General features: G+C 39.6%; 1 protein-coding gene across 1 annotated transcript; it reads right to left on the bottom strand.

Moving 5' to 3' along the window:
• Nucleotides 1–75: 75 nt before the first annotated feature.
• Nucleotides 76–27,108, bottom strand: mtr (5-methyltetrahydrofolate-homocysteine methyltransferase). Its single transcript, XM_089015427.1, has 33 exons — nucleotides 26,968–27,108; nucleotides 25,831–26,042; nucleotides 25,679–25,768; nucleotides 23,911–23,980; nucleotides 23,730–23,822; nucleotides 22,002–22,108; nucleotides 21,598–21,657; nucleotides 20,499–20,593; nucleotides 19,091–19,191; nucleotides 18,477–18,538; nucleotides 17,969–18,036; nucleotides 17,468–17,547; nucleotides 17,034–17,146; nucleotides 16,263–16,403; nucleotides 16,003–16,188; nucleotides 15,275–15,454; nucleotides 14,842–14,958; nucleotides 13,851–13,991; nucleotides 13,682–13,771; nucleotides 12,345–12,497; nucleotides 11,439–11,546; nucleotides 10,102–10,202; nucleotides 8,720–8,787; nucleotides 7,836–7,956; nucleotides 7,679–7,760; nucleotides 7,282–7,380; nucleotides 6,484–6,559; nucleotides 5,296–5,451; nucleotides 4,090–4,289; nucleotides 3,824–4,024; nucleotides 2,043–2,235; nucleotides 1,846–1,958; nucleotides 76–327 (listed from the first exon to the last, which is right to left on the bottom strand). Exons 1-33 carry the CDS (start codon nucleotides 27,008–27,010, stop codon nucleotides 238–240), a joined length of 3,810 nt encoding a protein of 1,269 aa, XP_088871553.1. The 5' UTR covers nucleotides 27,011–27,108; the 3' UTR covers nucleotides 76–237.
• Nucleotides 27,109–27,122: the final 14 nt, after the last annotated feature.

A 27,122-nucleotide genomic window follows, 5' to 3' on the forward strand; every position in this document is an offset into this window, starting at 1 on the left:
TTAAGGATGGTAGCAATGGTCGACTTGGCGTACGTAATGGTACTGGGACATCAAGCCAAACAAACGCATACCTCGTTCGTGTTTTTCGATGATCTCTTTATTCTGTTTTTTTTTCCGTAATTGTCTTTGCTGTCCTCTTCGGCTGTGCTGGGGTCTTTTTCGGTCCCATAATAGCAAAAGTACTCCACTCGATAACAGACAACGTTCAAGTCACTTTCACTGATAGTGTTGTGCGTTTTACACCTCACTATCGTAACCCAAGATCGGAGCCAGCCACTTTTCAATCTCCGCGATGTGCATCTTTTTCCTTTTGGAATAATCCTCCACCTGATCAAGAACACAAAGAAATGAAAAATGTCAGGGGATGTTCTGCTAAGCATGTGGAGTGCATTGTTCGTAATCGATCAGGGATATGTATGAAAATTGATTGCAAAGGGTTCTTTGCACAACACATTTTGACGTCACGTTGCAGAATATGCAGCTTATCCTTTTCTGGTTTTGACCAATAGGAATTCTAATTTTCTAATATCGATGGTTGGGAAGTAAGCTAGCTTTATAATTGTATTTTATTTATTGTATTGTATTTGTATTTTATTTATTGTTATTATTTATTATTTATTTATGATAGTATCTATGCTTGTCTGTGACTGTGAAGTGTCCTTGAGAGCTTTGAAAATAAAATTTAATATTATTATTAATAGCTAGATAACTAGCTAGCTAGATAGTTAACTAGATAGCTACATAGATAGTTAACTAGATAGATATATAACTACATAGATATATAGCTAGATAGATATATAATTAGATAGATATATAACTAGATAGATATATAGTTAGATAGATATAGCGAGATAGATATGTAGGTTGATAGATATATAGCTAGATAGATATATAGCTAGATAAATATATAGCTAGATAGATATAGAGCTAGCGAGATATAGAGCGAGATAGACATATAGCTAGATAGATACATGTATATAGCTAGAATAGATACATGTATATAGCTAGAATAAATACATGTATATAGCTAGAATAGATACATGTATATAGCTAGAATAAATACATGTATATAGCTAGAAAGATAGATAGATAGATATATAGATGGATAGATGGATAGAGAGAGAGAGACAGACAGACAGACAGACAGACAGACAGCTAGTTATATAGCTAGCTAGCTAGCTAGATAGAGTAGGAAACATTAAGCAGCCCGACATTCACATTGTGGGGCAGATTGTGGCAATGAAGCAGGAAGATTTTATTTGTCTATTTGAAATTCACGCAAAACACTTTTTTTAATTTGTTGAAAGGACTTGAGTTTGACAAATCACATAATTTACATGCCGCAGGATCGGATATATCGATAGTCCGGTTATATCGATATTTTTTCCGACTCCCGAGAATATCGATATAACGAGACTTTACTGTATTTCAATCACGCAAGAGATTACATGCTTCGTGATCTTTGCTTTCAAATGTCCATGTAAAGTATTGGACGTAGGACGCAAATGCTTGATTTCTCTGTTTTATTCTTTTTTTTGTAGATACAGGTAACATCCGACTTATGACCGTTTGGTCGGAACGGAACTCGGTCGTAAGTCAAAATGGTCGTAAATCGAAATCCATTCAAAATGTTGAATAGACTCGCAAATCCGCGTCTTAAAATGTTACAAATAGGGTATGGAGGTCATGGTCGTAAGTACGGGTGGTCGTAAGTCGAGCCGGTCGTAAGTTACCTGTGTTTATAATTTATTCCGATGGATTTTTTTTTTTTTTTTTTTGCTATTATTATGATTCTTAGTGTTATTTGATGCGAGTTCCACGCTTAAATTGCTTTTGAAAACCTGCCTGCTCCTTGGTGATCTTCCCGACGGCAAAGTATGAGGCCTCGGGGTTGGAGAAATAAAGGCCAGAGACTGCGGCAGCGGGCGTCATTGCCAGTGATTCTGTCAAGGCAATACCTGAACACATTGATAATTTACATTTCATTTGACACACAGGTCCAAAATCTTTTTGTATTTTTGTTTTAGATTGCATAATCTTACCAATGCGCTCCTGTATACCGGCAAGGTTCCACATTGCAATCTTTTCAGTGTGATCAGGCTGGCTCGGGTAGCCCGGGGCTGGTCTGATACCCTGATAAGAACCCCGGTGTAGCTCCGAGGCCTGCAGAGACTCATCGCCACAGTAGCCCCACAGTTCCTTGCGCACACAAACGTGTAACTCCTCTGCAAATGCCTGGTCAAAATAAAGAGAAGAAGCTCAGGCTCCATTCGGTTACACTTGCTGCATTTTGCTCTGAAGATGCTCTCAAAGGGGTCTCTGGAGAGCGATGAGCTATTCTTACCTTACTTGGCCAACTTAGCTATTTTCACTTTTATCTATAGGTCCATTTTTTTATACACTCTTTCAAAAAAAACGTGGCCTACCTTATTGCGTCAACATCCTACGTTTGGATGTTTACTATTGAATATACGATTGACTTTGAATAATAATGAATCATTTTAATTGAGAATAGATAGAAGTTATCCGATTGAAAAGTTTCAAGGTTAGTTGGCCGCCAAACACAAGACCCACAATGGAAGCACAGAAAACCTGGGGTCAATTTGAGGTGAACAGACACAGCCTGTTAACCTAGTCTGTAGCTTTAAATGACTACGTTCTATTGGTTTATGGATGTTGGTGCTTGGGACGTCCAGGGGCGTGGTATTCAAATCCAGTAGATTATGTTTTACTAATGTGTCACTTAAATTTGCATATACCCTCAATAAATAGCTTGGCAGAGGGCTGCAGAAGTCGGGCGTCGGCCATGAATGGCTGTGTAAAAGACAATCTTCCTCCGTTCACAGTATCCAGCGAATATCTCGGACACTTCAAAGTCAAAGTCAAAGTCAAAATCGTCTCGTCGTTCTCAAAACAAACCCACTATTTATTTTGACGAGTGAACATTTTAAGGATTCAAAGTAAAGGCAACCCTTTACTTTGTATTCCCTTTAGTTTGACTCCATCTAGTGGACGCAGAACGCAACCGCGGCCTCTTTTATTCTATCTGCCTTATAATGCGGTGCGCCCGGTGGATAAAAACAATCTTAAAACAAGCCTTTCATTGAAGGTGAGCCTTGTTTTTTTTTTAACTTAAAGATGGCGCCAAGAGGAGTGGGTGCCTTTCCAGCAGCTCCTGTATTTTGTTGTACTTCTTTCTTTCCTTTCCCCTTCCTTTCATAACTTTGCTGCTGTGTTACTTCCGGGTAGAGTGAATTCTGGCGCGAATGCTGCTCAACCGCACAAAAATAAATGAATACATTTTTAAAAAAGTTCTTATCCTGTGACTGTAATGTGTCCTTGAGAGTTTTGAAAGGTTCTTAGAAATTAAATGTATTATTAATTTTAATTTTAATTAAATTCCAAAGCGCCTTATAATTTTTCTATATTTATATTTTTTCTATAATATTTTTGTATAATTTTTTGGTTCTTTTGACTTCAAAATGGCAGCGCGAGAGTGGCTGCTTTTCCAGCAGCTCCTATATTTTGTTTTTCGACTGCTTTCCTTTCATAACTTTGCTGTTGTGAAATGTAAATGTCTCCACTGCAAGACTAATAAAGGTAAATTCAATCCAATCCAATTGCGGAAAATATGGTCAATAAATCATTTGCTATAACACTATTTACCCAAATGTTCAACCAAATGTGGAAACCACCAAATAAAATGCCAAATATGCTCATGTAAATACACTGCGGTGACGAGCAATACACTGCGGTGACGAGCAATACACTGCGGTGACGAGCAATACACTGCGGTGACGAGCAATACACTGCGGTCCATCACCTCTGCCAGTCGGTCGGCCAAAGCTTTGACCATAATACTGCTGTAGTCATCTCCCTCAGCCTGGAACTGCTGACTCAGTTCCTCAGCCCCAAACACTCCCACGGCAAATAGTCCAACATAGTCAGCCAAGCCGCTGTCTATTGGCGCCACAAAGTCAGCCAAGCACAGGTAAGCTTCTGAACGTCCACTATCCTTTTCCACCTGAAGCGACAAAATATAATGGTTAAACAGACTTCAAAGCCAACTTTTTTTTTTTTTGCTCTCACCTGTTGCCGTAAACCGTGCAAAACTGAGATTGGCTCGGAATCTGCGTGCACTGTATCGTCGTTGCTGTACACGTTGATGTCGTCGCCGTTACTCTGGGCGCGCCAAAACCCGACAAGTCCTCGGCCCGTCAGACTTGACTTAGAAATCATTTGGTCAAGTAGCCGCTGGGCATCATCAAAAACTTTGCGGGCCTCCGATCCTACAAGGACAAAATATGCATAAGATGTGGTCTTTTTTTCAGAATTTCTGTGTGTGTGTGTGTGTGTGTGTTGTTTCAATAGTTGCTCAAAACATTTTAAATACATTTTGGTTTAAAGCTAATAATAATAATAATGATATAAATTGGATTTCTAAGTGCCTTTCAAAACTCTCAAGGTCACTTTACAGTCACAGGATGTTTTTTTTCTGTGGGTGAGCAGCGGCAGCCACACGCACCAGCGTTCACTCAACCCGAAAGTAACTCAAATAGATAGAAAACTTGCTAGCTAGCCTAATAGATAGCCAATAGAAAGCTAGTGAGTAAATTAAAATGTATATGCAGTAAAATAAATTAAAAAAAAGAAATAAAATGCGTGTTTTTTTTACTAAAAGCGAACAAAAGTGAATAGATAATCAACCAAAATTAAATACAGACACTCCCCAATTTACGAACGAGATACGTTACGAACGGTCATTCGTAAGGTGAATTTGTTTGTAAGTTGCTTCAGTGCTATATTTTGTATGGAATGTACAGTAAACAGAAATAAAATGTGTGGTTTTTTTACGAAAAGCGAACAAAAGTAAATACTGTAGATAATCAACCAAAATTAAATACAGACACTCCCCAACTTACGAACGAGATACGTTACGAACGGTCATTCGTAAGGTGAATTTGTTGGTAAGTTGAAAGAAAGACACTCCCCAACTTACGAACGAGATACTTTGAGAACGGTCATTCGTAAGGTGAATTTGTTGGTAAGTTGAAAGAAAGACACTCCCCAACTTACGAACGAGATACTTTAAGAACGGTCATTCGTAAGGTGAATTTGTTCATAAGTTGCTTCAGTGCTATATTTTGTATGAAATGTACAGTAAACAGAAATAAAATGTGTCGTTTTTTTACTAAAAGCAAACAAAAGTAAATAGATAATCAACCAAACTAAATACAGAGACTAGTTCGTAACTCGAATGTTTGTAAGTAGGGGAGCGTCTGTACAAATACGTACCAACGGTCTTGTCATTAAATATCTTGGGGTAACCTCGGTTAGGATATTTCCCCCTGAGCTGCCAGACATCAAAAAAAGGCTTCCAATCGATGAAATCGACCAGTTGGGTAAGGTCGTACGGATCAAACACACGGGTGCCTAAGAACTGAGGTCTCACTGAAATATAAATGACAATTATTTTTAGCGTGAATGTGAGTCACCTTTGAAGTAGCTGTTGTGCGGCGCCTACTCTCGAGACTGACCGATAAATACTAAGTACTTTTTTTAAACTCATTCACTGCCAGATGATGTGCAAAAATGTGTCCACTCCAGTGCCAGGGTTTCTGTCATTTTCACTGAAATTGCAGTACCCACAGAATATCGAGTATTAAGACTACATAAACATTCATTCAATTCAGCGCAACAAACCTTAGACTCTCTTCTTTCATCAGAAAAACAGTTAATTCCTAAATTATATGGGTCTGGAGTTATATGAGCTTGAAATGAGGGGCGGCTGTACAAAATACAATAAAAAAATTGATTTATACAGCGCTTTAACAATAGCTGAAGCTGTAACAAAGCGCTAACATGGACAAAAGGCAATATTGCCAGACGTTTGACCAGCACCCTCTGCAAGAAAAAAAACTAAACCCGGACAAATTCGGGAATGCTTTTCAATTCCCGAATAAATTCGGGAATGGCAGTGAATGAGTAAACAAACATATTATCCCAATGTTTGTACAGAGAAAGCCAATTGTGAGAAGCCCAACCCCCATCAGTTCCTTCATTCAAATAAACATTGCAACATTTTTTAGGGAGGCCCAGAACGAATTAATGAAATTTGTCTTTATTTCAATGAGAAAAGGTGATTTGGGTCATGACTGTTTTGAGTTGTGAGCATCATCATGAAACAAAACTATTTCAAGGAACCATTGTATTAGATTCAGGTGACACACCAAACAAAGTCACTCTTTTATAGCATGGTATCAAAGTCAAGACCCGGGGGCCAAATCTGGTCCGTCACATCATTTTATTCGGCCCGCAAACGCAAATCAAGCGGGAGCGGGATTCAAACTCACGTTCGAGCTCTGCACTGTGCAACCGGCATGCTAACCACTCGACGACCAGCCCTCCCACCCTTGTATTTCTAACATTAAAAAAGTGCCAATAGTTGTGATACTCTGACAAGTTGTAAACAAGACAACTTACACGGCTTTGACGCCGATAGCCAGTCAATATGAAGAGCTTTATCTCTAGCCTGAGACAGCGACAGATAACGGCGATCCTGAAGAAAAAAGAAAATGTAGCTAAGTACCTTTAATTGAAACATATTACAGTGCAGTAGAAATATGTGTGTCGGTAAAGCAACTTTGGACCTAATACAGGTTACATCCCCTTTACGAACGGGTTCTGTTCCGACAGAACGGTCATAAGTCAAACGGTCGTAAGTTGAAATCCATTCAAAATAGCCGACATGTCGTTTCCACGACAGGATAGATAGCATACGATGTCGATTTCTATTGAATGCTATGATATACCAAATTGTTTACAGTTCATATATACATTTTATAACTTTTAGGCTCCTTGTTATCATTTTATATTTCATATTATCGATTTTTATTTCTGTACAGTGTACTGTTTACTGTACAGTTCATTGATAAATGCTACACTTACCCTGCTCTCCCTGCTAACGGCCAGAAGAGGTCACCAGACACACACGCTCGGACTCAGGCGAATGCCAAAGGAAAAAAGCAGTGTACAGTACAACCGGAGATTTTGCCGATTCTGCACTGTATAATTACTGTATTGAGTGTAGTCACGCATTGCTGTGCAAGTGTGTGACATGCTGGCTGGCCAAAATTGTAGTATGCGTTGCCGGCTGCTTGCGCGTTGCGGTGTAAGGCGTAGAATTAAAAAAAAAGGGTCTGGCAGCCGTGGTTGTAAGTACGGGTGGTCGTAACTCCCGGCGGTCGTAACTTGGATGTTAACCGTATTGCTTCGCCATACCTTCAAGGAGTCATAATGCTCTTGTCTTATCTCTTCATATTCCTCCTTTAGGTCTTCAAAGTAGTCCTCTCTTGAGCTATCATCCAAAAGCTGAGAGCACTGGCACACAATCAAGAAAAGCCATATTACCATATTTTTTTTCACAATATCATGCACTCCTAAAAGCATTCAATTTTCTCCGAAAACGGCAGTGCGTCCTATAATCCGATGCGCCTAAAAATGTCAACAAAACGTTATGCGTTCCTTCGGAGAACCTTGTTTTCAACAAATTTTTTTTTTGTCCTGTCCGCAATGGCTTATACTGGCGTGGATTGTGCCGAACACGTCTGAAAAGTAATCCATTGCTTCGCTAGCAAACATATGTCAGCTAAGCTTGTGCAACAGTCGACATCCTTACCACCACCACACTCCGAGATGCATCCAGAACATGAATAACAGGAGAGGTGTAACGCGGTGCAATCTTCACCGCTGTGTGAGTCCTATCAAAACAAAAAATCCTCACTAATAGTACACTCATTTAGGCAGTGAAAAGTCACACAAAGTGTTTAGATTACTTGGATGTGGTGGCTCCACCGATTAACAATGGTGTTGCCATTCCAAGTCTTTCCATCTCCTTGGCTACATGGATCATCTCCTCGAGAGAAGGGGTGATCAGACCGGATAAACCAATGATATCTGAAATTATCCAAATGATATACAGTGATACCTTGGCTTACGAACTTAATTGGTTCCACGACAGAGTGTGTAAGGCGAAAAGTGTGTATCCCAAAAATTAATTTCCCATAGGAAACCATTAAAATGAGAATAATCCGTTCCCAGGTCCCCATAAAATATACTTTTCTACTTTCTAATTTTCTAAGCCTTAAAACTACACAAAATATACCTTACTTTATGTATAATAAATGTGGGTTGATAGCTTTTTGCATCAAGTGTACAGATGGCTTGTGCGGGTTGTTTGTGGAACCTGATTGATGGGATATTTTAACCTTGCAGTCTACACTCTGCCTTTGAACTATCAAAGTTGAAACTCTCTCACTGTCGTCTGCCTGTCTCTTTAATGTTTAAACCACCCCCCTCACTGCTGCGTCCTTGACCAATCATGTGGCTTTAACCGAAGACTGGGGGCAGGGAATAGAGGACAAAAACAGTCGGCTGCCATTTTGTTGTTAGAAGAACGGGCTCGTTCGAGAACGACATCACTCATTGAGGCAGCTCCGTGGACGATAAAGGTTCGTACGCCAAGGTAAACTTTTCATAAATGTAACGTTCGTAAACCGAAAAGTTTGTAAGTCAAGGGGTTTGTAAAGCGAGGTATCACCGTATTGGTTTTTGAGAGTTAATTAGACACACACTTCGCTATCATGCTTTACGCACTTGTCAAACCTTAGATTTTGTTCTAATGTGTAAAATGTGAGGTGAAACGAATTGTTGATCGTACCTGCTTTTTGTTGGATGGCCTCTCTGAGAATCTTATCACAAGGAACCATCACACCTAAGTCAACTACTCTGAAATACAAAAAACATCCACAGTGAAAATAAAAGGGCAGATGAATGATTTGAAATGAACACACATTCTGGGAAATTATTCGTATACACGCAGGAAGTTGATGGTGTGTTTAAAGCAAGGGTGTCAAACTCATTTTTTGCCGCGAGCTACATACGGTTTACTCTTGGGGGTCGTTATGAATTTGGGGAAGCCATTATGTTTCATCCTCTCCACATATTACATATAGAGCGCACAACAAATGAATGAATAAGTAGATTTCAAATTTGAAGTCAAAAATAATAACTGTTATTGTGGTTTACATGGGACAATTTGAAATTTTGGTTCGGACTTTAGCAAGCATCATGGAATTTCACAAGTTGGATTTGCTTTCGCGGGCCGAATAAAATGATGTGGCGGGCCAAATTTGGTCCCCGGGCCTAGACTTTGATACCCGTGCTGTAAAAGAGTGGCTGTGTTTGGTGTGTCATCTGAATCCAATACAGTGGTTCCTTGAAATATGACTGTAGTTTTGAAATTTTGATTCAGACTTTAAGACGCTTGACATGCTTGATTTGCTTTCATGGACCATGTAAAATGATGTGGCGGGCCAAATTTGGCCCCCGGGCCTTGACTTTGACACCTGTGGTATAAAGGGTAATAATAAGAACCAAATGTCAATTTTTTTGCATATAATCACACTACAAATGTTTCAGATCATCAAGTCAATGTTCATATCTCGCCTGGACAACTTAATTAAACACAAAATGATGGTTTGTCTCAGATTTAGTGCGCAGATGTCAAAGACAAGGCCCGGGGGCCATATCTGGCCCACCACATCATTTTACATGGTCCGTGAAAGCAAATCGAGCATGTCAAGCTTCCTAAAGACTGAAACAAAATTGTCACATGTATTTTGTTTTTCCTACTTCTTCCTTCCACAACTTTGCTGCTGCGAAATGTATATGTCTCCACTGCGAGACTAATAAAGTTCCAATCCAATCCAATCCAATAACAGCAATTACTATTGACGTCTGATTTGAAAACTGGTTCATCAATTTGTTGCGCGAATTTCAGACATGGAATGGAGGATTAGCTGACTTCAAAACAAAAGTACTGTACATGACAGTAATCCAGCCAGGATGTGATGAAGGCATAAATGACATCCTCAAAATGCTCTTGAGCAAGGTGATTACTGACTCACAACTGAAAGCGCATTGATTATAATAACAACAGTACTAATCATGATAATAACATGAGAGACAGTTCACCTTGTATAAGGTTTGCAAGATTCTATGGGTTCTATTTGTCATCTCAGATGAAAGAAAAAGCTTTACCGGAAGTTGTTGCAACCCAAGACCACACCCACAATGTTCTTGCCAATATCATGGACGTCGCCCTTCACTGTGGCGAGAACAACGGTGCCTTGATAAGGATTCTGCAAACAAAGTGGTGGGGTGAAATTAGCAAAGCTGTCGCAAAAACAAAACACACTGATAACTTTTCATCAGATTTAAACATTTCAGACAGCTTTCATTGTATCGGCTAAAAGTGGGATGCAAAAAATCGATTTGTACTGACGCTCCCCAACTTACAAAGTTGATTCAGTGTTATATTTTGTATGGAATGGATGTTTAAGGCTTGTGTTGAAGATTTATAGAAGTATTTAAAGCTTGTATAAGTAACCTGGATTGATTTGTACTGAGAAATAAACATTTAATAAAATATATGCTCTATAAAAATATGTACAACTGGAGAGAATACTACATATGTTACTACAAAAATGTCCGCATGTACCGATGTTCATAACTCGAATGTTCATAAGTAGGGGAGCATCTGTATTGAACATTTCATGCTCCCTGCAACCCAATGCAGTGATACATTGGCTTACAAACTTAATTGGTTCCCAGAAAGAGTGTGTAAGGTGAAAAGTGTGTATCCCAAAACTTAATTTCCCATAGGAAACCATTAAAAGTAGAATAATCCGTTCCCAGGTCCCCATAAAACATAATTTTCTACTTACTAATTTTCTAAGCCTTAAAACTACACAATGGTCATTGATGGCTTGATGGAATGGAGTGGCCGGTTTCTTCAGCATTGAACACTTGATGAGGAACGTAGCCTTCTTCTTTCACCATCTTGAGGAATGATCCCTTGTAGGTGATTTCTCTGTGATAATTTTATCAAGTTCCTCATCAATTGTGTTCTGTTTAGCTGGGTTGATAGCGTTTTGCATCAAGTGTACACATGGCTTACGCGGGTTGTTTGTGGAGCCTGATTGATGGGATATTTTAACCTTGCAGTCTACACTCCGCCTTTGAACTATCAAAAATGAAACTCGCTTACTGTCGTGCCTGTCTCTTTCATGTTTAAACCACCCCCCTCACTGCTGCGTTCTTGACCAATCACGTGGCTTTAACCGAAGACTGGGGGCTGGGAATAGAGGACAAAAACACTCGGCTGCCATTTTGTTGTTAGAAGAACGGGCTCGTTCGCGAACGACACATCACTCATTGAGGCAGTTCCGTGTACGAAAAAGGTTTGTATGCCAAGGTAAAATGTAACTTTCGTAAACCGAAAGGTTAATCAGCCATCACTGTATCATAAGCTGTCCACTATAGTGACCACAGTCCCAAAAAGCGTTAAATAAATAACATATTTCATTGATACTAACTATATCTTCAGCTGACCCAGACAAAGACATCATCTCCATTCTCTCTTTCTCCATGAAGGGAATGAGATGGCCCACTGCCTTCTTCATAACACGAGCTGACTTAATGACCTGCAAAAATGCAACGAGGGTTATTCATGAAAACAAAGTTCAACGGAGCGAGAAAGAATCATCGCAACGTTTCACAATCACATCTTTTGAATTGATTGCATCATTGCAAATAGTGGCTTTCATTACGCCCTGATGAATGTAATTAGCATGTTTCCAAGTGTGTTATATTGTGTCAAGCAATTGCTATTGTTTTTAATTACAATTGTTTTTTCTTACTTTTAGAGTCAGTCATATTTAAATTGTCAGAAAAGCAGAAACAATTTTTGGAATTTTGACAATGGTGTCAAAGTCAAGGCCCGGGGGCCAAATCTGGCCCGCCACATCACTTTATTCGGCCCGTGAAAGCAAATCAAGTGCCATGATGCTTGCTAAAGTCCGAACCAAACTTTGAAATTGTCCAATGTAAGCCACAATAACAGTCATTATTTTTTTTCTTTAAATTGGAAAAATAGTTATTCATTAATTTGTTGTGCACTCTAGATGTTATATAATTACAGTAAAGTCTCGTTATATCGATATTCAAGGGAGTCCGAAAAAATATCGATATAACCGGGACTATCGATATATCCGACCCTGTTTGCATGTAATTTTCTCTGTGCGTGCATAGAAATAGTATCGATATAACCGGGACTATCGATATATCCGATATTGATATAACGAGACTTTACTGTATGTTATACATAATGTAATATATATTATGTTATAATAATATCATAATAAAATCTAACTTGATTGACTTAATGCACCTTGAAGAAAACCCTATTTTTTAACAAAAGTCCACAATTTGGGTTTTCATACCTGCGGTAGAAACATCTTGCCGGCACCAAACAGATCTCCGACCACTTTCATGCCATTCATTAAAGGACCCTCAATTATATGAAGGGGGCGAGTGTAGCGATCGGCGTTCGTCCGACATTCTTCCACGTCTTGTACCACGTGCGTTTCTATTCCCTGACGTAAGCATCAAGGTGATGACAAAGACATTAGATTGCAACAGCTGTTTTTTTTTTACATTTTACTGAAATTTCACACTGATTTCTTAACGGGGTTCCATTCTAAGGAGTTTATCCAGTCTAATGTTCAAATTACACACAGTCAAACCAAAGAAAGCTGGGTCAAAACAGGGTCCAACAACCATTAGGAGGAGAAGATGATCAGAAAATGGATAGATGGATGATGAATAAATACAACTAAAATCTATCTGAGATTGCTTTGACAGTTGCCGCGTAGTGTTTCTTCTACATCTGAATCCAAACCTTAAAGGACAACCGCCGCACCATTTTTTTGGTTTCCTAACTGACATCAGAAAAACGTTTTATAGCATCTAAAATATCCAAAACACGCAGGCTGATATTTGTAGTCAAATGCAAAACACCAATACAAATGACTTCAAGTGTCCCGAAACTGCCACAAAATGAGCTTGGAACTTGGCAGATTCAGAAAGTCCCGCCTCCTTATTCGTGACATCACGCCAGGGTACTCCTTCACAAACTGCCTTGCTCCAGAATCAAAACAATGGCTTCAGAGAGTTCAGATTCGGAGAAGATGCTTTTTTGTTCCTCATCCAGTTATGAGTATGATTCAAATATTTCTGAAGAGGAAAGCAGAAATGTTTGCAATCGATTCAAGAAGTCCTTCCGTCTCAATTCGTCTGGACTACAACGTAGCGCCCAGAAAATGCACAAGATGGCGCCCAAGCTCCGTTGGAAATGGGCTGATTTGTCCGCTGGGAATTTGTGTCAACTAACACCTTCTTTACGTGTGTTACCACAACTAGCTGCGACACACAACGATTCACCATCGCGTTATTTATGTAGTTTTCCTTCTAATTTCGCCATCAACACAGACGAAAAAAAGTACCCAAAATGCATTGTGTGTCACTTTGTCAGTCAGGGGCGTTCCCTCCGTGACGTCACGTCAGGCATCATCATCAACTCGAAAACAAGACTTCCTGAATATTCAGCGCGAGTCTCAAAACGTAAAATATGGCTATATGCGGTGGAATCTTTGTCAAATGCGCGCAGTAGAAGTGATTTTACAAATTATGGACGGGGGCGTCGGTTGTCCTTTAAAAGTTAAAATTACAATAAAAAGGATATTTAATAATCCTAATGGTCAAGAACCAGAAGCCTTACCTTGACGAGGGCGTACGCCAGCCTCTCTTCCACACTTCCTTCTCTCCACTTGTCTGTTTGTACAACTTTTTTCCCTCCTTTCGCATTATTCTGTCAACATGAGTACCAATGACAACATGATTATATGAATATAACGGAAACATGACATATTATTCCTGTGGAAATGTACTTGTGCATAGGTCAGAAGTTTCTCTGTAGCGTCGACGTCTTTGTTCCAGATGAGATTTTCACACAGGAGTAGTAGTTCTTTATCAATATCATCGTACACAGGTAGATTTCCAGCATTCACTATTCCCATATCCATACCGTCCTGAGAAAACACAAAACAGTATTAGCGCTCACCAATGGTGCATTATAAATTACTTTTAGGGGGGGAATTTCAATACTTTGGGGTAGGCCGCCTGAAGTTTTTAACCAGTATAACCATTCATATTTATGATTACCTCAATTCTCACAAGTCACTAGTTTTGACTTGTTGGGTGTGCTTTTATTCAACCATCCTTTCTCCCGTTAGTGTAAAAAATACCCACTCAACAATTTCTCAAACTGGCTTACAATGACATTTTAAAGTACCTCAATAATAATAATAATAATAATAATAATAATAATAATAATAATAATAATAATAATAATAATAAATGGTCATCTTCTGCTCCGTTGTAAAGAATAGTTTAAACATATTATTTATTTGTATTTATTTTTAATGGAGGCGCTTATAAAAGAAATGTATTATTATTATTATTTTTAGTAGTAGTAGTAGTAGTAGTATTTTACATATGATGATGATGATGAAAACAGCTGCATACATCTAATCTGTAAATAGAACAGAATTTGGCATTACCAAGAATGATATTATCACGATTTAAAAGTAATCCATTGGATTACATGTTACTGGGGGGAAAAAAGTAATGTTTGTTACTTATGCCATTACTTTTGCACAAAATTCGATCATCCCTTTGCAAAGTCTTTCTGAATTCCAAATAAAAATGTCAAATATGCACTGCTTTTATTTTTAAAGTGTAGCTTTCATTTTAATGTGCATGTGTGGACAATGGAAATGAACAACAGCAAACACTTGCATTGTATAGCGTTGCCAACTTTAGGTAGCAAGCTCGCTACGTACTGTAGCTAGCTAGATATACTCGGAAGCAGTAATTTACCTTGATAGCATGATAGAGAAATGCTCCATGCATAGCTTCACGGATGGCCTCCATTCCCCTGAAGGAGAAAGACAAGTTGGAGAGACCTCCACTCACCCTGGCTCTTGGTAATGTCTCCTACACACATACACAAATAATTAAAACAATATGGATGATCTGTTATTCTAATGGGACACACTGGATTGGTAGCAACGGCGACACAGACAGTCATTCAATTTTAAGCACTCTCTGCACCCTCTTTGTTACATGAAGCAGTTCTAGATGAAAGAGGAAAGGGTCAAATCTAATGCAAACATCCTGGCCTGTTTTCATTTTGCTTAAATGAATCTTTTTTGTGTTTCGAATGATTGGATGATGGATCAGTGCCATAGAGTATTTCAAGTATACTAAATACAGAAAAAAAATGGCTTGTGTCTGAGTGTGAAATACGTACCTTAATAATTTTGGTGGCCCTGATGAAGTTGACAGCGTAGTCATTGTGTTCCTCCATGCCAGTACCGATTGTCAGGATATTGGGGTCAAAGATGATGTCGTTGGGATTGAACCCAATTTTGCTCACCAGAAGGTTATAAGCGCGGGTGCAGATTTCCACTTTGCGGGCTCCATCTGTCGCCTGAAGGGGACAGTACAAGGTCAGTCACTGCACTGTGTGTGTGTAATGATAATTGGAAAAATGCTATTTTGCCTTTGTTTACTTTTAACCTAACTGTAGGCTAGCTCGGAAATACAAATTGCCTCCTGAATTTGTCAGCCGTTTCCACAGGCTGACAAATTCCTTATATGGAGCTTAGACGCCCTCTTCTGGCTGTTTTTGGTGCAACGTGACGTTTTCAGACCAAACAAGCACATCAAAATGCATTGACGTGATGGAAGGACTGCTACAATGTGTCCTTTTTTTCGGTCACGGGCGTTCCTTCAGTGACGTCACGTACGGACTCGTCACCAACAAAATATATGACAGTTTTCCAAATATAAGGCGCGAATTGAGTCGGTGGCTGCTGGCAGTTGTTGCGAGACCTGTTGTGGCTCAACATTACTTCACATATAAGGCACACCTGAATATAAGGCGCAGGGCCCTCGTTTGAAGAAAATGAAGGCTTTTGGGTGCACCTTATACACCGGAAAATACAGTACATTATTTATGCCATTTTGGCCTCTCACCTGGCCTTCCTCATCAAAGGCCATGACCACCACAGCGGCGCCGTAGCGCTTCACAGTTGACGCCCGAAGCAGGAATTCCTCCTCGCCTTCCTTCAAACTTATGCTGTTAACGATACATTTCCCCTGGCAGCATTTCAGACCGGCTTCGATCACTGCAAAGTTCGACGAGTCGATACACAGAGGAACCTTTAGGGATGACAAAAGGAATATTGGGAAAAAAGGTAACGATAAAAAAAAACTGTCAAGAGAAAATGGATTACCCGCGCAATGTCTGGCTCAGAAGCAATCAAATTACAAAACCGAGCCATTGCAGTTGGACCTTCCAACATTCCCTCGTCCATGTTGACGTCGAGAATTTGGGCTCCCATCTCCACTTGTGCCTTCGCAACGCATAAGGCATCCTAAAAATAAGAAATGGAAATCATATATGTGCATTTTCTTACACATCTGTCCACAGCACCGCCATTTTCTCAAATGTGTATATATATACATGTACAGCGTGACCCAAAAAGATGCGTAGCCATGAAAATGTCAATTGTGGCTTTAATTAAAAAGCTATTTATTTTAAATTACAACCACACATTATTCCGTTTATGGAAGAACGTTCACCAAACTTTCAGCTATTTCTGTCAATTGTTCGTCCATTTATGGCCTTCCCAAGATGTGTTCCAAATGTCCACCATTTCGTTGCAAGCAAACCTGTACTCGTCTGACAGTCTTTGCAACGAAATGGTGGACATTTGGAACACATCTTGGGAAAGCCATAAATTGACTAAAAATTGAAATAAAAAGCTGAGAACCTGGTGAATTGTCTTCCATGAACTGACTAATGTGAGGTTGTAATTTGAAATAAATAGCTTTTTAATCAAAGCCACAATTGACATTTTCATGGCTACGCATCGTTTTGGGTCACCCTGGATCTATACAAATTGGAGAAAATGGCGGTGCTGGTGACAGAAATGACAAGAATTAAGAATCCTAGGCCAAAGAGATTGCACCGAAACGCAAGATTTTGGCCTTGGTCTTCTTACCTCGTAGTTTCCAGCCATAATCATCTTGGCAAATTTGCGTGACCCAGACACGTTGCAACGCTCACCAATGTTTACAAAGTTGGTGTAAGGGCCTATCTTGAATGGTTCCAGGCCTGTAATCACATAGATACACCGGTAAATATTGAGGTTTCTACTTGTTAAGCATTTTGGGAGCAAAGTCATCATTCCATTTTATTTTTGACTGGCCCAAAATCTATTGTAGTAACAGTTTAACAATACTCGTCCACTACATTCCACCGCAGCAATCTACTTTCAGGCACCAAATTAGTGAGGGCGAATACTACATGTGGCGCCAAGGCTACAAGCTAGGCTTGCTAGCTGGCGCAACTCAGCCAAATCCTCAAAATAAGCATTTCTTACTCACCCTTTATATCGTACGCGAGATATTTTCATCCAACAAGCAGCTGAATTACCTGCGAGCAGCAAGTAATCTTGAAAAATGTCTTCCGCAGGTACTCTAGGTTGGCAGCCGTTGACTGCTTCTGAGATGGCTCTGTGTGAGGACATAAGATGAGATGAATAAAAAATAAAGTACAATTATAGGCATTTTATTATTTTGTGAGGGTCAGCGGATCAGAAAAAGGATGGAGGGATAAACTTTATTGATTTATTATTTAAACAGTTTGGTATATAATAGTCTAAATAGCTAAAAAAACAACAGATTGACATTGTACGCTATCCTGCCGTGTAAACGTCACGTCGGCCATTTTGAATGGATTTCGACTTACGACCGTTTGACTTACGACTATTTTGGAACCCGGTCGTAACTTGGACGTTACATGTTTTCGGTGTATGCAAGGTAGTGATTTTAGAAGGGTAAATTCAGTTAGGTGAGAGAATTCGAGGACTTTTTTGTTCAAGAAAATGCCATTTTGAAGAAAAAAAAACAAGCAAATCACACAAATCGTCCTGACCTAATATGTGCCGGCGTCGTGCCGCAACAGCCTCCTACAATATTCACCAGCCCGTCCAATGCAAACTCCTGATGGCAGCAAAATAAGGGGGGAAAAAAACGTCAAGATTTTGGAAGGAAGGGAGACATTTGATTCAAAGTGAACACTTGTAAATTGTAATTGAGAAAGCTGATACCTTTTGTTGCTTTTAATTAGAAAAAAAAATGTTTTTAAAAAGCTTTAGCCATGTTAAAATGCAATTTTCTCACCAAAAGCACCCCCAAATGGGCACTTTCCTTCATTTGTCCATCTTTGAGGCATCCCCGCTAATTCCTGCTCTCAAAAACGCCAGTTCCACCAAATCTTCCACCTTATTGGCAACCCCCATTGAGTTTCGAAGAGACCGTTAGTTGCGTTTGATCCAAAGATGTTGAACGCTTCACGTGAGCAAGTTTCACAACTCTCACTGTGACTGCAATCAATTTCCAATATCAGAAGATTTGCTCTAATATGATGGATTTTACATTACCTTTAGGTTGGATGCTGTAACTGCAGGGGTTTCATCATAAGCCCCAAATGTGTTGGGAAGACCTTGGAGTAAAAAAAAAAAATAAATACATTAAAAAAGAAAAATAGTAATAGCATTGGACCAGGGGTGTCGAACAATGTTTTTTTGCCACATTGTAGTTATGGTTTCCTCTCGGGGGCTTCATCTCATCCACATATGCATACAAAATGCACCAAAAAAATCATGAATATCTAGTTTTCAAATCTAAAGTCAAGAATAATGACTGTTATTGTGGTTTACATACAACAATTTGAAATTTTGGTTCAGACATTTGCTAGCATAATGGCACTTGACATGCTTGATTTGCTTTTGCGGCCCGAATAAAATGATGTAGTGGGCCAGTTTTGGCCCCCGAGCCTTGACTTTGACACCGGTGCATTAGACAATGACACATGGCGGCGTTTAACTTTCTTTGCGCCAAATGGAAAAATATTAACATGAATTCAATTTTGACAAAAGTTGAGTGCTGTAATTTAATAAAACTAAAAACAAATAAGAAATACGTACTAGATGCATTACTAAATGCCATTTTTTTCTGGTCTCAAATCTAAAATGTCCTATTGAATTTTTTGTACCTGCATTGGGGTAACAGATGACAAAAGCCCTGGTACTCTTTCCTATAGCCTCGATGAAAGGTCTCATCTCCGTTGCCCCCAAAGCACAGTTGAGGCCGATACTGAAGAACAACACAACAATAAAAAAAATAACAAACTGGAGGTAAACAATAAAAACATGTGTATTATAAAGTAAAATCAGAATAACTCATGGAAAAAGATTCTCTACTATAGCTATTGAAATTATTAGGTGTTGCTGCTAATTAAATTAGTGATACCTCAGCTGACGAACATAATTGGTTCCCAGAAAGTGTGTGTAAGGCAAAAAGTTCGTCTTCCGAACATTTATTTCCCATAAGAAACCATTAAAATGAAAATAATCCGTTCCCAGGTGCCCAAAAAACATACTATTTTGCGCACTTATAAGGCATTTCTTTAAAGAATGGGCTATTTTAATAGCGTTTTCATAAATAGGATTGGATTGGATTAGCTTTTATTCATCTCGCAATGGAGAAATTTACATTACACAGCAAAGTTATGGAAGGAAGAGGAAAGGAAAGGAAGAAATAGAAAACATAATATAGGAGCTACTGGAAAGGCAGCCACTCTCGCGACGCCATCTTGAAGTCAAAATAACAAAATAATATGACAACACAAAGACACAGTCATTCAATTTTAAGCACTTTGTGGACCCTCTGTTGTCTGAGGCAGTTCTAGATGAATGAGAGGATCAAAGCGTCCTTTTCGCCAGTGGATCAGGGATGTCATGGTGAAATGTGCACGTCTGCCACAAGCTAACACTTGAAAGCAAACACGAAGCTGTAGCAGCCATTGACGAAAGAGATTTTCTCACATCTCCTCTCTCACGTAAATCCGCTTAAATTCCAAGCCGCGACAGTTCCACATACGCATCGCCGCTCTGCGCTGACGCTCATTTCTACTCACCGCGCGCATCGGGTGCACCGCATTATCAGGCACATATAATAGAAGCTATAATAGTGGCGCCGGTTGCTTTCTACGTCCACTAGATGGAGTCACACTAAAGGCAATACAACACAATACAGTGTTTTTTTGTCACTGTTAATAAGGACTGCCTCGACTTTGAATGCTAAAAATTTTAACTCATCAAAATATATATAGTATATTTATTTACTGTGTCACGCTCACAAACTCTACTCACCATTTGCCCAGTTGTATATAAAGCGGGATAAGGGCCACTATATATACTTTGGGATATTTGGACGAGAGTATGTCAGACATGTTAAACAGCTTTTTAATTTAAAAAATGCACATATTCTGCTTATTATTAATTGTCCCGAGTTTCATTTTGAAAAAAAAAATATATAAATTAAAAAAGTAACACAATTGAACATTAACCCAATGGTAGTTGTTATGGTACTTGCTATGTTTCGAGCTCCATGGAACTTACCATAATGGTTTAGCGTGCGATACACTCACGACAAAGGCATCGCCTGTTTGACCAGAGAGAGTACGCCCGCTCTTGTCCACAATGGTTCCTGATATCTACACAAGAAAAACACACAAATATTGGTGTTAACCATACAGTGATACGTCGGCTTACGAACGCTTTAGCTCACAAACTTTTTGCCTTACGAACATTACATTTGCAAGAATATAATCTTGGCATACGAACTAATTTTTAGGAAACACACGGAGCGCCACCGTGGCTGCCGGACTAATTTTCCACACCCACTTTCTTTGAGTGCACTCAGTGCAGACGTGGTTTGTTCTTGAGTGGATACTTTTGCTTTTTTTGGGACCGAAAAAGACCCCACCACAGGCTAGTGTTAAGCCGAAGAGGACACAAAACAAAATGACGGTCGAGCAGAAGAAGGAGATCATCGAGAAACACAAACGAGGTGTGCGTTTGTGTGACTTAGCGTCCCAGTACGCTAAGTCGACCATTGCTACGTGTGGTGTTTCTGTGTTGTCTAAGCAACAGTCTCAGGCAATAGAATAGGTTGAAAAACTTCTGTTGATTTGGATTCACGAAAAGCAGCTAGTAGGGGACAGTGTGAGTGAGGGTATTATCGCCGAGAAAGCGTGGCAACTTCACTCGGAAGAGGCAACTACATCAACAACCATCACAAAGGTAAATAAAACGACTTTATTATACAGTACAGTTTATTTTGTTAATTCCAATACAACAGCACATTTATTATACATGAAATAAGGTATATCTTGTGTCGTCTTAAGGCGTATTTAGTTGAAAACTATGTTTTATGGGGGCCTGGAAATGGCTTATTCTCATTTTTAATGGTTTCCTATGGGAAATTAATGTTTGCAAGACACACTTTTCGCCTTACACACACTTTCTGGGAACCAATTAAGTTCGTAAGCTGAGGTATCACTCTGTATATTTTTCGGGACTCAGGCACAATATCAATACGTTGCATTCAAAAATGGACTTCAAGAGCAAGCTACCTGTCGTGATGACCATTGAACTTCATGCATATAGTCGACAGGTCAGATGGAATACGCAACATTTTAAAATACGATAGACCTACAAAGAGAGGTTTCTTTTGGTAGCTCTTCTCAAACAGCAGATCAATGGCGAACAGCGCTGCCTGTGGAAGGAAGCACAAGTTGGGAAACATTAAGAGTGGATGTAAAAGTGCGCACACCCACCGTTCAGATGCCAGGAAGGCGCTTAGAAATAACAAGTTAGGACACTAAAGTCTCAAAGTCACAATATCGTCTGTCAACCTCTAAATTCATGTTTTGTTTTGTTTTCTACCAGGAGTGTGTTGTTACATTCATTCAGAGGGAAATTCCCAACAACTTTCTTTGCAATTTCCACCTAACGTGATAATCAAACACAAAAACAAAAAAAAGTATTGTAGGCTCCCGGCTTGTTTATGGTTCTGCTCAGTGTTGAGTGAATTCTTATTCAACTACAGACAGGCGCTACCTTAGCATTGGCTGTGTCGAAGATGGTTTCAACCAGAATGATGTCTGCTCCTCCATCCAAAAGACCTTTGACTTGCTCCAAATAGGCTTCAACTAGCTCGTCGAAAGCTGTTCAAAAGACACATTCATTCAAAACAAAAAACACACATCAGTATTATTTAACTCATTCACTGCCAGACCATGTCCAAAAATGTGTCCACTACAGTGCCAGGGTTTTTGTCATTTTTGCTCAAATTGCAGGAACCACAGAATATTGAATTATAGGCCGACATAAACATTCAATTCAGCGTAAAAAAAACCTTAAACCCTCTTCTTTCATCGGTAAAAAAAAGTTACTTCCTAAATTATATGGGTCGAGAGTTATATGAGCTTGAAATGCTGTACAAAATACAATGCATAAGTATTGACTTAGATAGCGCTTTAACAACAGTTGAAACTGTAACCAAACGCTAACATAGACAAAAGATGAACGCTTCCCCCTCATAGAAGGGAAAAACATTGCCAGAGGTCTGACAAACGCTTTATCGGCACCCCGAGCTAGAAAAACTAACCCCCCAAAAAAATCAGGAATGGCGCTCTACATCATGATGTTCAATTCCCGAATAAATTTGGGAATGGCAGAGAATGAGAACGAACCCCTTGGCTTACAAACTTTTCGGTTAATGAACGTTAAATGAATGAACATTTTTACCTTGGCATACAAACTATTTTTCGGGATACACATGGAGCTGCCACAATGAGTGATGTGTCTTTCTCCTTAAACAAAATGGCAGCTGGCTTGTTTTGGTCCTCTATTCCCCGCCCTCAGTCTTCGGTCAAAGCCACGTGATTGGTCAAGAACGCAGCGGTGAGTGTGTGTGTGTGTGTGTGGGGGGGGGGGGGGTTACAGACAGAGAGAGGGGAGAGCCATTCTCCAAAAAAGAAAATGGCTGCCGATATTTTTTTGTCCTCTCTTCCCCGCCCCCAGTTTTCAGTTAAAGCCACATGATTGGTCAAGAACGCAGCAGTGTGGGGAGGTGGTTTGAACATTAAAGAGACAGGCAGACGGCAGAGAGAGAGTGACAAAATGGATAGAAAACAGTGAAATTTGGACTTGTTTCAACTTTGATACTTCAAAGGCAGAGTGTAGACTGCAAGGTTAAAATATCCCATCAATCAGGCTCCCCAAATAACCCGTACAAGCAATCTGTACACTTGATGCAAAAAGCTATCAACCCAGCTAAAAAGAACACAATGGATGAGGAACTAGGTAAAATTATCACAGAGATAGCACCTCCAAGGGATCATTCCTCAAGATGGTGAAAGAAGGTTACGTTCCTCATCAAGTGTTTAATGCTGATGAAAGCGGCCACTCCATTCCATCAAGCCATCAACGACCATCACAAAGGTAAATAAAACAACTTTATTACACAATACCGTTTATTTCTTTAATTATAATACCATAGCACAATTATTACACGTAAAATGAGGTATATTTTGTGTAGTTATAAGGCTTAGAAAATTAGAAAATTATGTTTTATGGGGAACTGGGAACGGATTATTCTCATTTTAATGGTTTCCTATGGGAAATTAATTTTTGGGATACACACTTTTCGCCTTACACACTCAGCCTGGGAACCAATTAAATTTGTAAGCCAAGGTATCAGTGTATTTCAAATCCCTTTTTGCATCTTGTCCTCTTCTCTTACTTCACCAAAGAACAAAGCACATGGAGGGAGGGGCAACTTACTGATGTTTCGAAAGTCAGGTCTCTCCACAGAGGGTGACACAGACAATGTTTTATTGGTTGGGCCAACCGCTCCCGCCACGTAGCGCTTACGTCCTTGACAACGCAAACACGAACGTCACATGACAAAGCCCGAAGAGCTCATCACTGTTTGTCATTTGTCAAAAGGACAAATTTGCCAAACCAGTTTGGTTGGTGACATCGTCGGCTGCTCTTCTTGCTAGCTCCGCTGATGCTCTGTTAAGACGATAAGCCTGGAAAGACAGGGAAAAAAAACACGCAATACTGTGGTAACAAAAAACAATTTAAACGCTTCAAATCTACCCACATACAAAAATGCATTTTTAATCATCAACATGACAATTTAAGGGCATATGAACCCTTTGAGGGACAGCAGTTACTACAGTGGACATCTTATCATGTTATGAAGTCCTTATTGGTGCATGAAATGGTACATATTGCTCTTAAAGGACAACCGACGTCTCCGGACAAGTTGTGTTCATAATTTGTAAAATGGCTTCAAATTACTTCTACTGAGCGTATTTTAATAAGATTCCATCGCATAGAGCTATATTTTACCTTTTAAGACTCGCTCTGAATATTCAGGAAGTCTTGTTTTTGAGTTGGTGACGAGTCCGTACGTGACGTCACTAAAGGACCGCCCCTGAACGTAAAAAAAGATGCATTGTAGCGGTCCTTCCATCACGTCAATGTATTTTGCTGTACTTGTTTGGTCTGGGGACCTCGTGTTGCACCCAAAAGCCGCCAGAAGGCCAGAAGAGGGCGTCCAAGCTCCATATAAGGAATTTACTAAACGGAAGGTGGCCACTGGAGGTCGCCATTTTGTGCCTCTTTTTATTTTGGGTGAGATTTCCCCCCAATGTTGCCTCAAAATGGCATGGAATAAATTCAAACATGTATGCTTTCCTCTTCAGAACTATTTGAATCATATTCGTAACTGGATGTGTAACAAGAAAGTATATTCTCCGAATCTGAAGCCATTGTTTTGATTCTCGAGCAATGCAAGACGTCTTGGCGTGACTTCACGAAAATGGGGGCGGGACTTTCTGAAAATGCCCAATTCACAGCTCAATTTTTTTGCAGATTTTGGACACTTGAAGTCATTTTTATTGGTGTTTTGCATTTGACTAAAAATATCATACTGCGTGTTTTGGGTATTTTAGATGCTATAAAACGTTTTTCTGATGTCAGTTAAAAAAAACAAAATAGTGACGTCGGTTGTCCTTTAAAAGTAAGTCACCGCACAGAACTCAAGTCTATGGCTGCATTAATTTCACAAATTAGTTGTGGGAATCTTGCGATTAATTATCATCAAAGGTCGGTTGCCGTTGGACAGTCTGCGGCATGGCTTGTGGAGGCCGCGATGACAAAAAAGGAGTCTCATCGGAGAGCGTCGATGCGTAAAAGGAACGGCCGCGGCTTGGAATTGAAGCGGATTTACGTAGGCCAAGAGATCTGTTTTCGTCAATGAATGCTACAGCTTCGTGTTTGCTTTCAACATTCAGCTCGTAGCAGATGTGCACATTTAACCATGATGTCCCTGATACACTGGTGAAAAGGACGCCTTGATCCTCTTCTCTTTCATCTAGAAGTGCTTCATACAACAAGGATTGAATGATTTGTGTCGTCATATTATTTTGTTTTTGGGTTTGTTCTTCTGACTTCAAGATGGCGCCGCAATAGTGGCTGCATTACCAGCAGCTCCTGTATTTTGTTTTTCTACTTCTTCCTTTCCTTTTCCTTCTATAACTTTGATGCTGTGAAATGTAAACGTCTCCACTGCAAGACTAATAAAGGCTCATCCAATCCAATGTCTTTAATCGACCGACAGCCCAAATCGAAACAACAATGATCGCAGTCGATTTAAAAGGGGAAAATGTTTTTTTTTTCAAGATGTCTGGTTGGACTAATCAAAGCTGAGATAAACCTACCATGTGTGTCAATCCATAATCAGCCTGAGCAACAGACGTGCTGCTGAATGTGTTGGTCTCGATTATGTCCGCTCCCGCCAGCAGATATTCCTGACGTTAAAATCAACGTTAAACACATATTGACGTTAGTCAAATGTATCGTTTTAAAATACCTTGTGAATTTTGTAGATGACATCTGGCTTTGTGATGCTTAGCAGGTCATTGTTTCCTTTAAGTGGGAAAGTATGTTCTTTAAATTCATCCCCCCGGAAATCATCCTCTCGAAGTTCTTGTTGCTGGATCATGGTTCCCATACCCCCATCCAAGACCATGATCCTTTGCTGCAACAGCGCTCGCAACTCCGACTCAAGAAGACATCGGCTCTCTGGAAATAACATTTGAAGGAAAAAAAAAAAAACAGGTCCAGGAAATATGAACAGAGGCAGAAGAATTACATTTCTTATTTTTTTTTTTTTTTTAATTTAAATTGATGGTGTCGACAGTGTACCGGCAGATTTCAAGGACCTTTTATTTTGAAACAACAGATTTGGATGGCATCTCATTTTGGTGAAGACTTTTGGTCATCTCATGTTACCAAAAATTTTGACCATTTACAAAATATAGAAATAACTACTATGGGGAGTCAGCGGGGGACACCCTGAACAGGTTGCGAGCCAAAGACAGCTGATACAGGCTCCATCTATCTAATGTTTTCTCAATCTCAAGATTCTCTGGAAGATTTGGACCTAGGAAGAAAAGAGGTTGTCAAGATTCGTCAGTTTTATCACAGAATTCTGACTTCAACCGCAGGAATCTGACTTTTCATTGAGAATATCGAATTTAAAGTGAGAATCCCCACTTTAAAGTCAAAATTATGAAAAAGAATCTTGCCCATTTTTTTCTTCCTCTTTCGTAAGATTTTCATGAGAGCAAACATGATGCCAGACAGCTCATCAGTTTCTGACTCGAAGCGTTTGTGTCGGTATCTTGAGTGGGATTCTTTTATTTTGAAGATGAGTTTCAACGATCGTCGGCGGCTTTTTACCGTAATGCCAGATGTGAAATTACTGTAATTGGGCGATTTTGGGTGGCGGGGTGTAGACTGGGTTAATTTCTCCTCGGGTGGATACTGGCTTTAACGCAGTTGGTGACTGACGGGAAAAGTACTCTCCCAAACTGCCTTGTACTTTTATCACCTCAGCCAGTTGTACCTTAACTTCCGCAACTTTTGCACGTGCAAAAAGACTGCATGCCATTGAGTGCTAAAAGCTAATTGTGACAGAAGCTACGAGTGTTTCAAATGCAAATACCGGTTTCTGTAGACGAATGGGTGGCGTCCTTCGTCTGAACCATCTTTTATGGCAGTCGGAGATGATAGTTGGGGGGTTCAGGCGCCTCGTAACAAGGATACTGTACATTGAGTTCTTTCCGTGGTTGAGCCTATTACAAGTCTACGATGAAAAAT

This window comes from Hippocampus bargibanti, linkage group LG15 (genome assembly GCF_051943395.1).
Source record: "Hippocampus bargibanti isolate YZ-2025 linkage group LG15, ASM5194339v1, whole genome shotgun sequence".
NCBI classification, from domain to species: Eukaryota; Metazoa; Chordata; class Actinopteri; order Syngnathiformes; family Syngnathidae; genus Hippocampus; species Hippocampus bargibanti.